Source organism: Neolamprologus brichardi, chromosome 23, assembly GCF_056152115.1.
Source record: "Neolamprologus brichardi isolate AB-2024 chromosome 23, ASM5615211v1, whole genome shotgun sequence".
In the NCBI taxonomy this organism is placed as follows: Eukaryota; Metazoa; Chordata; class Actinopteri; order Cichliformes; family Cichlidae; genus Neolamprologus; species Neolamprologus brichardi.
In genome coordinates, this window is record NC_142125.1 from 4,018,745 (window position 1) to 4,033,994 (window position 15,250).

General features: G+C 44.0%; 1 protein-coding gene across 1 annotated transcript; it reads right to left on the minus strand.

Moving 5' to 3' along the window:
• Positions 1-3,131: 3,131 nt before the first annotated feature.
• cdc34a (cell division cycle 34 homolog (S. cerevisiae) a) lies at positions 3,132-15,046 on the minus strand. The gene is made up of 5 exons (XM_087835750.1): positions 14,593-15,046; positions 5,279-5,365; positions 5,002-5,099; positions 3,692-3,826; positions 3,132-3,567 (listed from the first exon to the last, which is right to left on the minus strand). The coding sequence occupies exons 1-5, from the start codon at positions 14,773-14,775 to the stop codon at positions 3,342-3,344; spliced, it is 729 nt and encodes a 242-aa protein (XP_087691876.1). The 5' UTR covers positions 14,776-15,046; the 3' UTR covers positions 3,132-3,341.
• Between the last annotated feature and the right edge of the window lie 204 nt (positions 15,047-15,250).

Here is a 15,250-nt window from a genome sequence, read left to right on the forward strand (position 1 = left end):
AATTAATTGCATTTGTGTGTGTGTGGTAGAAGTATAGTTTTTTGTACTCTGTATCGGCAAGTACTCAGATCCAAGTATCGGTATCGTATCGGTTTGAAAAAATTGGTATCGTTGCATCCCTAGTGAAAACCATTCCTTACTGGGGATTGCATCATTGTTGTTCCTGTATTGCACCTATTGTTAATTTCACTGACATCAAAGAAGCTGAAACTGGCCACGCTTGCTCATCACCCAAAAACACCAAATCAATTGTTTCATGCATAATCTTGATCTTTCATGCAACACTGAGCTAAGTTTAAACACAATTCACAGAGCATGCAGCTGGACTCTTACCTCAGTTGGGCCAAGATCCAAAAGGTCCTACACAGAAGAAATAAATGAAAAAGAAAATGCGTCCACTTAGAGGAGACGAAGCTCAAACTCACGTTTGTAACACAAACACAGAAAGCATCAGGAAATCCTTTAAGTCTCCACCACCCTCGGAGTGTAGCAGGGTGACTACGGGGTACACGCATCATCACGTGCTTTCCTTACACTTCAACTCAAACACAAGTTTTAAAATGAATTAAGAAAGGAAACAGGTCTTACCTCTGCAAGACAAGTCTGAGTTTCCTTCAAATGGCATTCACTATCATCATTTGAGTGACTGCAAGACGACACAGAAAATGCAGAAACCAATGAGACCTTAAAAATCTCCCAACGCACGCACGCACAAATACAATAAAATCAGCCAATATCTAATAAAGAGCTTTATTCAGATTTTAAATAGATTTACAAACCATAAGAAAAAAAAAAAAGAAAATAAAAACGAGGAAAAAAAAATATATCAAGTGATCGTCAAAATATCCACATGTGCATATCAAGGTAGATTGTAAACAGTCCTTTGAAGCCAAAAAGTGAGACTGCCAGGGGTCAGGTTCACTCAGCTGGAAAAGGGTTTGTTTATTGGTGGTTGTTTTGTTTTTTTCCTGAGGTTCTTGTTGTTTTCTTAACTGCTGGGTTTCCCTCAGTGAGGCTGCCACCAACCAGAGCTCAGAGTGTGGGGAGCAAGGACGATAAAACAGTAGTTTGACCCAAAAAAAGAAATCCCATTCTCACAAACCATTACAATAGAGGGGCAGGGGTTCATTCATAAACTATGTAACAAACACTGATCAATTATACAGTAATGACAACTGTGGCGTAAACAGTAGCGGGTAACGATCCCTGCGTGTGTGCAGACTCAGTTTGGCTCTGTTCAACTTTTCCGTTTCATATCTGTGTAACTGGTTCATATCTTTACTCAGTCTTATACGAACAACAAAAGGGCTTTTAACAATAAGGTCAATACATATAAGAGAAAACATCGCAGCCTTTACCACAAATTTAAAAGAAAAACAACCCTGAAAACAGAAAAGCAGCCCGCCCCCCCTCCAAACGCAGCCCAGATAAAATTGAGTTAAGAGGACCTTTTTCCTCGGACACAATCCCAACCCTTATAGCAGGTCTAAAACCACAAACACATCATAACAGCATGCTAGTGAAGAACCACAGTCTCCTGTTCATGCTTAAAGATAAACCCCGTCCCAGTACCTTCCCATTTTTGCTTTTCTTTTCCGCACATTTCAGCTCATCTAAAAAAAATATAATAAAATAATAAAAAACCCATCAGCAAGTATTCTCACACACGATTACAGTCAGGATTTCATCAGAAATACTGTTGGGTGGTGGTAACGGGGGTGTAACAGAGCACTCTTGGCAGTTAGGAGAGGGTCTGATGGTGTACAGTAGACTGAAAACAAGACGCCCACCCCTCCTTCCCCCATCTGTCTCCATTTTTTATTCTTCTGAATCACGTCCTGCATCAAGCTGCCACCCGTTTGCCTTTGAGGTAACAGGATTCATTGATACTGATGAGTCAAAATGGCTGGCGCGAAGAAATATGCCAGTACGCGCAGCCGCCAGCAGGGGGTGAGCTCTGTGAAGGGCAGTGAACAATGCAACTCTTCAGCTCTGGAGACTTGTGCTACTCTGGAGTTGGGATCCCAAACCACAGACGGACACGGCTTCACATGTCCGTCTCTGACCGAGGACACGTGGCTGGCTCGCGAGACTCGAGCTGGAGTTGGGGACACGCTGCGAAGCTCAGCTTTACTGCCACGCTTAAAGCACTGCATATCAAGTAAGTTCAAGCACTGACTGCATAGGTTTGTTAAATACAGTACGTTCGACTTCACGAGCAGCAGTGAGCTGGGCTGGCGGTTTCTTAACGCATCCGAGCCACTAGTAGCGCGTGCTTGTACGACGAAGGCCGCGTGGCAGTCGGTAGAGGACGTTTCTGGGGTTCTGGGCTACATGCCATTCTTTAGCTCAGCTGTTCGATCTTACCTTCCTCACTCACACCTCGGACAAATCTGACAGGTGCCGCTATAAATAAGTTCCCTCCATCAGGAGGGCGCCATTTACACAACATCGCCACCTGAGAATTAAAAGAGCAGGGAGGAGGGGGGGCTGACTGACTCTTTATGCCACTTTCCTCTTGCCTGGCTGACTGGGGTTTGCCATGACTCATGGATCCCATTGGTCAGTCACATGTGGAATATTAGGGAGTGAGGGAAGGCACAAGAGAGTGTGAATGGCAGACAACTTTCATGTGTGGAGCAGCACGAGCCTTGCGGCTTAAAAGGTCAGAGGTGAGGCATGGCGGGGCTTTGAACAGCCTGCAAACTAGAGTAGAGTCACACACACATCCGGGGCTCAGAGGCGGAAACGAGTCCGCTTTAGAAAAAGAAAAAACAAAACAACTCGCGCAGACACACATACGCACAGTATGCTAATTATCCTACGTTAGCTTTCTTCACAAATCCTGCTTTACTCTGACCTGAACCGGTCTCCTGATGACTGTGATTAAGAGCAGGTGTGACCATTCTGCACCAAAATTACCTCAGACATCAGCCTGCAGAAGAAATAGGACTCGAAGCTAAAAGGCTAAGCTAATTTTTAGTAAGTGCAGATCAACAGGAGGTGAGGAAACCAAAACTATGACTTTGAAGATTTCCTGATGAGTGTGCATATTGTGTGTAACCTTTACTCAGAACGGATAAATAAAATAAAACATGTAAGAAACAAGCAGGAAAAAAAACTCTGTAGCCTTCTTTTCTTCAATGCATCGGGTTTTAGTGCGCACGCTGTGACTGCACGTGACAGAAGGTGGACGGGGGCTGTGCTAAGTGAGTACTGGGGAAGAAGGGGGGAGAGGGGGATTCAAAGTTCAGTTCATGACAGAAGAGGGTCAGCGGTGGGATGGGGGTGTTGAGAACAAGAACGGCGAGCAGGGGGACGATGTCGCGGGGCGGGCGAGGTCAGGAGTCCTCGGTGCCCGAGTCGTCCTCGTCATAGCAACAGTCCTCATCGTCATCCTCGTCGTCGTCGTCATCCAGCTCCTCGTCGTCGTAGTAGTCGTCGTATAAGAGGTTGGAGCCATCGTCTGTGGGTGGGACTTGGGTTCGGACGCAGTACTCGTCCAACGTGACGGGAACCTTGACGCCGTCCCGCTCTGCGTCCGCTTTGGTAGCCACCACCTGCTTTCTGTAAGACGCAAGAAACAGAAGAGGTGAAAAAATAAATAAAAATGAGGCTGAGCAAGTTCAGTTGCGGCGCTCTGTTTCTACTGTGAAGAGACGGTCGAGTGCGTTTTTCTTCCTTCCTGTACCTGATGATCTCGATGTATTCTCTGTCCTTGCCCTTGCTGTCCCTCCACTTTCGGTACATGACTGAGGCGTCCACGTTGGCGGGCGAGAACGTGTTGGGTTCGTTCAGCAGAGATATCACGCTGAGCAGGATGGTCCTGAGAGAGAGGCCGACAGTGGAACGAGTGATTAAAATAGTCGAAGGCAATACAGGATGAGGAGAAGGAAACGGGGCGGAGAGTAGCAAAGATGGAGGTAAGACGAGACAAGAGACGCTGAGTGCAGGAAGCAGAAGTGTACAGAAATGGAAAGACAGACATACACAGACAAAAAGAGGGAGAGAGGGTGAGGGAGATGAAGGTCAGGGTCAGACGAGCAGCCTGTTGACCTGCTGATCATCCGTCTCTGCTGCTGCGTTTGACTTTATTGGCCTAAACAGCTCTGATTAAGAGACCAGTCACACAAACATGGGCGGGCAGTTTGTTTTATCCTCCAAAACATTTTACACTTGTAAATAACATTAAGCTGCTTTGTTATCTGTCGCTTCTGTCAGCAGCAGTCGGAGGATCCTTTAAGAAAGACACATCTTAGTGGATTTTGTCTACGCTGAGCACAGAAAAAAAAGACAACTGAGAATCTGGAGGGACCAAGTAATTCAATCTGTGTCACGCAAATATCAGAAATAAAAAGACGTATGAATTAAACATCATGTTTGGGTGTTTACTGCATTTAAACTGCAGCAAGCTGAGAAAAGGCCTCAAACAATCATTCTGTTTTCATGCTACAGGATCTGGACTCAGCCATCTATGTTTTCTGCTCTGTAGGCAAAAACGCAGCGCTGCTTTTGTAATATTCAGCTCTGAGGCGTCATTACTGTGGACAAAATTGCAGTAAAGAAATTCATTTCCCAAAGTACATAACGTAGCTGCCGTCTTGCCACCACACTTGAGTAATGGTGAAGCTGTGTAGAGGCTCACAAATGTACCCATAGAGCTGGGATTACATCCAGTAGCAAGGAAAGACAACAATGCCGCCCGAATGTAAGCAAACGTCTCTGCCTGTCTAGCTCCTCCCCTGACCCTCCATGATCAGCACGACTTGCCACGGCCAATGACCTTCTTTAGCAGGTGCACAGCCAGTGCATCTCCAGATCTGTTCAAACGTTCCCACTCTACGATGACAGCAAAATCCCAACAGACATAAAATGCATTATGCATCTAAATGAATCAATTAAAAATTCATTATGTCTCGCTACAAGCCAGAAAAAAGAAAAAAAAAACTCTGCAGATCATCTTTTTTTTTTTCTTGAGTTGTTCCAGAGCCTGACGTGTACCTGACGTTCTGCGTGGGGTTCCACCTCTCCGATGGCAGCTCACCGCTCTGTGGGTCGTCCACTGGTGGATGAAGGATGGAGATGCACACATCCCCGTTCTAGGGACATGAGACAGTAAACAAGCATGTTCAGACAAGCAGTCTCTTTTAAGAAGCGCGAAAAGATTCAAATATTAGGGCTACATGTTGGGGGAAAAAAAATCTACTTTGAATCACAAAAATATAAACGTTTAAAGTCACACTTCTTTTTTTTTTTCTTTTAAATCGTTCAGATTTACCTCGTAGATGTTCGGGTGCCACATTTTGGTGAGAAAGCGGAACGCTGGTGGAGAGTACGGGTAGTCGATGGGAAACTTGATCCGAGCCTTGGGGTGAGAAAAGACACCTATTAGCAGCGTACCGACAGGACGAGCGTTTACCTCTCTCTCTCTGTCGTGAACACACAAGTTGTGACCAATTTCCTTTGTCACCGCCTGGTAACCATTTCAACTGATTAGTACAACCGAGCAACAAGATGATTGCTTTACCCACAGTTAGTCATTTAATTAAAGACAGTCTTGGTGCCATTTGCACACATTGTGCAATGGATCTACACACACGCACGGTCAGAAACAATTGCAAGAACACACTTCAAGTCTGAATGATTCTGCAGAAGAAATAAAAGCATGCATGTGTGTGGCTCTCTGTCGGGGTATTCACTGACATAATGCATGCCCTAGGCCAGGGGTGGGCAATCTCAGTCCATGCGGGCCGGTGTCCCTGCAGGTTTTAGATGTGTCCTTGATCCATCACAGCTGATTTAAACGGCTAAATGACCTCCTCAACATGTCCTGAAGTTCTCCAGAGGTCTGGTAACGAACTAATCATGTGATTCAGGTGTGTTGACCCAAGGTGAGATCTAAAACCTGCAGGGACACCGGCCCTCGTGGACTGAGATTGCCCACTCCTGCCCTAGGCGTTACTTTAACCCTCAAAACCCAACCTAACATGTGCCCCAAACAGCCCTGTGTCAGATAAGCCAAGCCATAATGTTCTCTCTTCCAAGGTCTAAAGCTCTGAAGTGGTCCTCAAAAAGATAACCACACACATACAGACACAGCTGCCGAGGAGAGAGGGCTTTATTTTGACTGCTTCTCTTCACAAAGCCCTACGCTGCAGCGCCGGTGCCAACGCGCAGCAGCTGATTGAAGACCTCCACAATCACGCTGATCAGCGTCAGCCGTGATTGAAAGAAACCTCTAAATAGTAGCTACAGGGTCAGTGCAAAACATAGCTAATGACAGTGTAATGTAATACGGTGTGGAGGAAGGGAGGGATGGAGGCTTGCAGTCCGTTCAGCTGCAAAGCGCGTGGAGCTTAGAGAAACACCGGAGGCTGAGGGGGGGGTAAATGGTGCTGGTATAAAGACATTGTGTTTGTCCTCTCCAGCTGTCACTGCAACCCAAGACAATCTACTACTCACACTCATGTTCTGCCATTATGCGTCCTCGCACTGAAAACAAGCACACAGACACACACTGTAAATCCTGTGTGGAAGACCACTCCTCCGTTTTCCATGAAGCGTGCCATGGGAGAGACTGTGACGGAGCACGCACACCAACGGGACTTATTATACATGAACGCATCGCTCGCAGCATGAAACCTTCTGACCCCCCCGCCAAAGTCTCTCTCTCACACACCCGTGTACATTTGCTGATTCGGCATGGTCAGCTGGTCCTCGCCACAGTGAACCAACTAGCAGGAGAGGGGGTGAATTGGCAGCAGGGGTGTTGGAGGAGCAGTAGTGGGGGGAGGTCGAGGGGGATTTCATTTGAACTAAAGGGGGGTTGGGCTCTATATAATTTTATAAGCTTTGAGCCTTCTTTGACCGCTTTGCCTAATTTAACCCTCGTGCACGCAGCCAAATGTTTTATCTGTGCAAAACACGGAGCGACTTGTTGATAGTCACAGAATACTCTGCGTTCAAGACTCTTTGTCACGAAGGAGTGTGTTTGTACATCCCGACTAACAACACAAGATAAATTCAGTCAACCTGCTTATCCTAACCTGCGCTCTCCATATCACGGCAGGGCAGAGAGGAAGTGTTGACAATCCTGAGAGAAGAGGGCCTGGAAAAAATAAAACCCCCGAGTTTGACCGGCCTTGCCAGATAACTGGCAACCCATCAGAGTGCAGAGTTCAAGCCAACATTGTACACATTACAGCCTAGCAGCAGTGCAACACATAGCAGCTAGCCAGGAAGGGGGAGGAGGCCACACAGCAACAGTGATTGCTTAGTTTTTAGTCCAAAACAATATAAGCAGTAAGATCATATCAGTCCCCTGGCTGGAAATGGGGCAAAGGAGACATTAGTTTGTATGTTTTGGAAAGCTGGCCCTCCGTTGCTCCCTCTTTCCACAGCGTGTCCATAGATAGTCAAATATCTGCTGTAATTTAGAGCTCAATAAATAAGCTGACGGTGACAGCATTTACCGGTAAGGATGTTTTAAATAAACCACACTAATCATCAGCAGCCGTTCAACAACACTTACAGTCACAGTGAGAAAGTTCGGGGTTTGAATCTCCTGGTCAGGTGGGCCTTTTGGGAGTCAGCTTTGCATATTCTGCATCCAAAATGCAAAGACTAAAGCACAGTATGAACGTATGGGGAAATATAGCTTGTAGCCTAAAGCACTTTCAGTGGTAACGTAGACAAAAGTGTTATGTAAATGCTCCTTCATTTCCATCTGTTGCGACTCAACAGATAATACAAGGACAGGTTTTGGCCGAGTGTGCCGAAACATCCTTCCAGTGCCTGTTTTTCCCCAAACAAACACTGAATGAGTCTCTAACGTGCTTCTTTAAGATGGTTGCAACTACTTCACAGGACATATCATAGATTAAAACTAGAATTACTCCCCAAACCACCATTAAAATTTGTTTTACACCTCTGGCAGAGAACCCTCCATCGAAGCAGTTTCATCCAAATCTATTCAAAGCCACCGAGATACCGTGAAACCAAAAGGCGATCAGATGTGGAAGAAATCCTATACTCTATCCAACTGTGGGGAAGTTCAAAAGAAGAACACAGCTCTGTGGTGAGACAAACTCACCCTGCCAAATCTGTACGTCTGAATAAATAAGTTGAATCGATATCTCAGTTTTTAACCTCGGGCTGAGAGACCCATGTGGCAACCCTTCCCATAAAATAGTCCCATTCATCATAACCCTGCGAGCCTGAGAGCAAATAAGAAAGCAGGAAGGTGGGAATGTGCATTAACAATAACCATGAGCGAAAAGGAAAGAGTGTGATTTCACATTGCAGCTTAGCAAGAGGCTTCAGACTGTTTTCCTGTTCTAAAACAGCTCCTTGACCTACCTTACATATGACTACCTATTATACAGCTGATGGCTGCAGATGTGGATAGAGGAGATAATGCATAGATGAGGTAAAGAAGTGGCCCAAGCAAAGACGGGCTGCTTGGCTTATTTGCTCTGCAGCTGTGAGCTGCTTCAGCTCCAAACAGACAGAAGATAAGAAACACGGGAGGAGAAGGAGCGAGGACGCTGCAGCGGGGTCTTCGATGCCCAATATCAGCGTTCTCTTTTCAAATGCATCTATGGTCTTTACCTCCGTCTCTTCCCATACAGCTGCTCAACCAAGACGTTTACCCAAAACAGAGTGCTATTCTCAGTATCTGTTGAAATATGCTGGTTTGCATGTCATGCCTGATAATTGGCCCGAGCAGCCAATTAACAGCCTTAATTCTCAGAAGGAGATTCACTTTGAACATCTCATCTGAGAAGCTGACAGGAAGTGCAGCTGATTTTTCTTTTGCCCCCCAAAAAAAACTTATAAAACACTCCCCTTGTTATTGTCGCATCATAGACGGTGAAGATCAGTTTCCTCTTTCTATGAAAATCTTTGACTGTGACCTGAAAAGCTGCCTTGAGCAAGGAACGAGTCAGAGAAAGAGCACGCCCACCCTGCGGATAATGACAAGCGAGGCGAAGTAAATCAGGTCAATGCAAAGACCCTGAACAGAACAAATCATTCTGTTCTCCCGGTGCACCTCTTCACCGTCCCCGCAGACCTCATCCTCTCTCACGCATATGCAGGACAAGGAAAACGGCCCCGGCACCGAGCAGCTTCCACACAGCACGTGCAGATCTGTGAGACTAACAGGTTCAGATCCAACCGACTCCCCTTTCTCTTCAATTATTTTTCATTCTCGTCCGTCTGGTTGTTGCAAACTGTAATAGTTATATTTCAAACGACTCTTAGGTGATCTCAGCACAAGGACATTTCAAGAAGCCCACCGAGCCACGTCTCAGAGATGAGATTATTGCACCAGTGGCCCAAACAGGAAGAGGAAGAGAACGCACTGCCAGGGCTTCAGGGGATGGTTATAACCGTCTACCAGAGCCTCACACTCACCTCTGCTCACAGCAGGCGCTTTCAAAGCGGGGGGGCATTGCAAGGAAAAGGGCGGTGCCTGCTCTTGATCTGGCCCCTTCAAAATTCCCTGTTTTTTGGAGGGTTTTTTCCCCCCCTCTACCCTGCTCTTGTTTCTCTGTGACACAGCCAGAGGGGGAAACATGACTCCAGCAGCTCAGCCAGGCACACTGCAGTCAGGTTGGGTTTTTTTACCCTCTCTTCTATTGCTACTGCAAGGCTAACAGAGAACATGTACAAATTCTGCAGCATATTAGGAAGGTGCGACTACAAAGTCAGCTTCTTAATCGCAAACAGTGTCTGTCATCTGATTGTCAAATGCTTTAAAACAAAAAGAACAACAGACAGGCCCGGGCAAAAACCAAAGGGCAGCTCTCCTCTTTCATAACAGCTGTGAACATGGGGTCTGCCAGTCGAGAAAAACACTTAACTGAAAGATTAAAGGTATTTTCTTTTAGAGCATTAGCTGCGCGATCAGTGCAATGCTTTAGGTTAAAAGCAGTACAAATATACAGAAATGTAGCAACTATTTTGTTTCAGGCAAAGTAAAAATGTCTCTCTGTCATACGACTTGGTGACCTGGCCGACCCCGCCTCGTGTCAGCGTGTTCTAGAAAACGTTTGGCAAAATTAAAAATGTCTGGGCTGTTTCACTTGTGGCTAATGGTTACGGTTTTCGGCAGACATTAAATGTACTGCCGACAGAATAGAAAGCAAAATTAAACCCACAGCTTTAAATACACTTGTGGAAGTTCTGCACTGTGATGCAAACTGTAGTGTTTGCACGTGTTCAGGGTGGGACGCTGCCTTAAAGTCCTTACAGAAGCAATTCTTGCCACACTAGCCAGCTTAAAAACACTGATTGTTAAAGCCTGAACTTCAGTGCTCACATAAAACATTGCACTTTTATATTTGAACCACCAGTCAAAGGTGAATAAAACTAATTCCATCTGTCTTCTTGCATCAATTCGGGACTATTTGAGTGCAGTTTTCACGACGTCTCTGACTGTCACAGCTGTTAAACTCAAACTGCAATTCAAGTTCAAATCATCAACAAGTTGCTGCTCACTAGATAAATCTGTGAATGCGCAAACATCTAAAGTTCTGCAGCAGTCACACTCGATACGCGATACTATGCTTCCTGTGATTTGGGCTGGTGAGTAAGCTGTTAAAGCCGTGGAGTGTTTTTAACTGTGTGACTCAAATCTTATCCCCGGGGACAAACAGATGTGAGGAGAAAGAAGAAGAAGAAGAAGCAGAGCGAGAGAGTCAAACACTCATTACACTCAGTGTAATCTACACACAGTTTCCTGCACTGAGAATATTTTTAAACTCTCTGCATTACCAAAGTTTTCATATTTAAGCCTCAGATTAAAAAAAGAAAAAGTGCATGACTAAATAGGCAATACTTTACAAAAGGTGCACAAAAACAGCAGGACTGCATATTGTGAGAATAATCTGCAATATACAATAATCTGACTAGACACTAGAGGTGGGAATCACCATACATCCCACGATACGATATCATCACAATATTTAACGCACGATACGATATTATTGCAATTTTTTAAATATTTTGCGATATTCAGATTCTGCACATAAAGGTAAACTTTATCAATATTCATTTTATCTAATATCAAAGTCTCACACTCAGTCTTTCTCTCATTTCAGTTTTATTGTTGACAAACTGAACGGTTTGTATTACAGTCTAGTCCAACTTAACTGAATCAACCATCTGGTACAATTATAGCTATTCTGAACGATGCAGTTTATGAAAACTATGCAGCCCCTTCAGCAACTGAAGAATTTGAAAGTAAATTAAAACAAAATATAATTTTACATCAAATAAAAAAGTTTTAAACTTAATTAAAATAAAACATGTCTTAAATTAAAATAAGTAAACTGTCATGTTTATTGCTGCCATAAAACAAGTTAAACACATTTGGACAGTGAAGGAATGTCAGGATTCTTGCTCAGAAAAAGGATCAACATGCTCTGAAGTCAGAGCACAAAAACCTTTTTTGTAACAAAGTATCGATTTCTGCTGCCCCTGTATCCATACATTATTAGCAAACAAAATATCACGATGCTACACAGTATCGATTTTTTCCCCCACCCCTACTAGACACTCCAACATGGAGGTCTTCAAACAGTTTGGGTGTATACATCTGTATTCACAGAGCTGAGAATCAACCACGTTGCAATATTATCACAATACTTCACTCATGATACAATATTAAATGCAACTTTTAACATTTTGCAAGGTGTTAAAAACACAGCAACATTTATCACCTTTTTTTCTAACCGCAAATTACATCCTCAAACTTTGTCCGTTTTAAATAAGATAACACCATCTCGCTTTAGTTTATCTTTTGCTGCGAAATGAGATCATCAATGCTGCTATCAGTCTGTGGTTGAATGGGGTCAAGCTGCAATCAGTTTCTAATAATACAGCAATTATTGTGATAAATTGTCAAAAAAACAAACAAATAACACATATAACAACTCCATTTGCGCTTAGATGTTGGCCGTTTGCCTGCATTCATAATTAGACATCAATTATTTCTGAGAGTGATTAGCGTCACTACAACTCAGACTGCAAACATTTGCAGAAAGAGTGCTTCCTTTTGCCTGTGCAATCACCTCGCCATCAAAACTGGTCGTGAGCGTGCAACACCATGAGGGTCCGGGCAGCTTAGTCGCCAATCAATCGGTTGCAGAATGTACAAAAACATTCAATCACCAGACAGCCACCGTTTTTATGCTTTGATTTGTAGTTGCAAGAAGCTTGCAGTCCTATTTCTACTCCTGTGACTGAGCCATTAGCTTAATTAGGAGATAATTAAGTGTGTCCAGTGTTGGATGGTTTTTCAGTTGAGCTGATTTAATGCAAGTTTCCTCAGCTAACATTATCACAGGATGGTGGAGCACGAGATGTGCCCTCTTGTTTCCAGTATTCCCAAAATATTTGATATCATTTTAGAAAATATCAATATTTGGTGTCCCTGTATCACTTCAATACTGATACTATGCTGTATTGATTCTTTTCCCCCACCACTACTAATTATCAGTCCTTTTCAGGTAGTGTCGTTAAATCCCCAAGCACACCTTGACCTTTCTCAGCACCTAGTATGGGAACCACTGCTCTGGCCAACTCAGCTGTTCGTGTCCCAAGACCAGAGCTTACTACAGGCCAAAGTCAGTAAACATCAGTCTCAGAGCCTAAACTGATTCCTCACATGAATACACAGAAATGTCAGAGTCAGCAAATGGGTGTTAGCACCAGCGAGTATATGAAAGTCACAGGTCATGGGTCAGCTTATCATTATAAGGCACTGTGTGTTTACTTCTGCACTGTGTGTTTACTAAAGCAACAAGGACAGTTATCTAATCCTGTGTGAGTGACACTTCAATACGTCTCGGTCCACTCCGTGCGTGCCCGCCTGCATGCATAATGTGTTCGTCATGGTGTGCCTTTTTCAAAGAAACACCCATGTGAAATAAACGCCTGAGTCAGCCAGGTTGCACGTGACGTCAGTATCAGCCCCGCTTCAGATGAACAGGCCTCACGGCGAGTCATAACTCTTTGTTTGTTTTGGGAACACCAAAAAGAGGTGGTTCTTTCCCTCTCCTATTTTTTTCCCCCCTCCCTTCTCTCTTCTGAATATTGCAAACTGGTCGGATAGAAACCCAGCACAGAACAATGAGTCACAGCCATGCGGCAGATTTCACAGCCAAGCTGTGCATTCCTGGCCCAACAAAGGAATCCTGTACACGGCAACCACACAGACCCACTGAACACCGTCTACGGGAGCCTGGTCGGGCCCCTCCGTTTGTGCTTACAGGCTTTAAAAAGAGCAGAGGCAAAATGACGACTGTTTCTTAGGAACTGGAACTACAAAAAAAACCTCAGGACAGCTGAAGGGACAGTGTGCAAGAAGGGTGGTGTTACATGAGGTCTGCAGACAATATTAATCATTTACAGCTTAACAACTGTTGTATGGATACAACACAGGCTTAGCATTGGGAGGAAATAAAACAAAGTCATTGTAAAGCAATCGTGCAGAATTTGTTACTTTGCTTTTCTGCAAATTAAATTCAGGTTTCAAGCAAACATTATTGTGCCACGTCAATAAAAGGCTTGTCATCTGTTTGTTTGTTTTTTTATACACAGTAAAAAAAAAAAAAATTAAATAAAAACCAAAAAAATCTAGGGCAAGTCTGAACCACAGCTACTTGGGGCTTTATTGCACTAAACATAAGCAAAGTAATGAATCCAATCGCCCTCCAGGATGAGCATCACAGCACCAAAAACAATGACTCCAGTGAGTTGCAACGTTTGAACGTTAGAATTAGAAAACATGGCATGCCAATATAAATACTTGTACTAGAACTTTAAAACACTACTCAATGGTCAGTACTCAGAGAGTTAAAGGGCAGAGAAATGGCACACTCAAACATCAACCGCAAAAATCTTCTGAAGACGGAAATACGATGGTGGCGGTTTATAATCAGCACAAATTCTGCTAAACAGGAACAAAACCAACGCATCTTTACTCTCAAGGGAGGAAGTAGACGAGAAAACAAATTATGAGTCACTACACAAGTTAGACAAGTTAAGGCTGGAAGCTAACATTTCAAAAGCAACGTTAGTACCATGCATGTATGTATGGTACATTTGAATAACCAACAAAAAAAAAAGTACTCAAGCCAGGGCTGCTGAATTGTAACGATGAACACAAAGAAAAGGTTTGAATTAGCGAGATAACTGATGAGCTGAACTATCAAGGTAGTGCTGGAGGCGGTTATGCTCAACAACCTTTTGTTTCAAGCCAACAAAAAAGTAACTCGGGCACATGTCAGATCTGTAAGAGACCTAATCTGTGTTTTGATGAAAAAATATGCCCAAGCAACAAAGTTTTCGTGGAGTCTTGTTGGTTTAAAGTTAAACAAAGAAGTAGTTGTCACAATAACGCTAAACAGGGGGCAATTAGCCAAGTTAACGTTATTAACGATTACCTGCTGCTGGTGGAAACGGTTACATGAAGGGTGAGGTTGGTCGCTTGGTTGCCCTGTATGATCAAATTACTGAAATATACAGTAAAACTAACCAGTTAAAGAACAATAGACGGACAGCTAGCTAACATTAGCCACTCACCTTAAAATAACCACCCTCGTAGTGTGTATTCGGGGGTCCGAATATCGCTACTTCCCAGTTGTACAGGTCCGACTCGTCCACCAAAGTTATTTTGAACCCTTCGACCGGCTCATCTTGGAGACTTTTCATCTCCAGCATTAATGCTTTTTGGGAACTGGCTACATGATGTCTATTCTGAGCCATATTCCACGGCGATTTTTATATATAAAAAAATATCAGCGACCCACCACAGCTGTGACTGCGAAGGACAAAGCTAGCTCGTTACAAACAACAGCTAACAGTAGAAGAACGGAGCTCGTCACGCAGGAACGGTTGGTTTCCGTTTGTGTGCGGTGCCAAAACGCGTCTGGGCTTTATTTGGCCGGAGCTGGTGCGCCTTCCTCTCTGTTGTTGTGAACAATCCAACGGAGCCCCAGTTATTAACGACCATGAACCTACCGTTATCAAGTCGAAGGTATTTTTTTGCCTCATTTCCGGTGACATTCTTCAAAATAAAACTCTAAAGTATCAGTAGCCCATATCAGACAGCTGTGACCCCCCCCCCCCCCCCCCCCGAATTCTTATTTTTTGCTAATTTTTCAAACTTGTCTGTTTGAGATCGTCAAACAAATTTGTGATATTATGTCATTAATAAAAGTATATTATATTTATCATAGTT

Bases quoted from the DNA above. Each gene is read 5' to 3' on its own strand.
- cdc34a (XM_087835750.1), bottom strand. From the start codon at position 14,775: ATGGCTCAGAATAGACATCATGTAGCCAGTTCCCAAAAAGCATTAATG. The intron at 5,366-14,592 runs GTGAGTGGCTAA...TCTCACCCCAAG, and splicing joins ACGAGGGTGGTTATTTTAAG to GCTCGGATCAAGTTTCCCAT. The intron at 5,100-5,278 runs GTAAATCTGAAC...TCATGTCCCTAG, and splicing joins GGCACCCGAACATCTACGAG to AACGGGGATGTGTGCATCTC.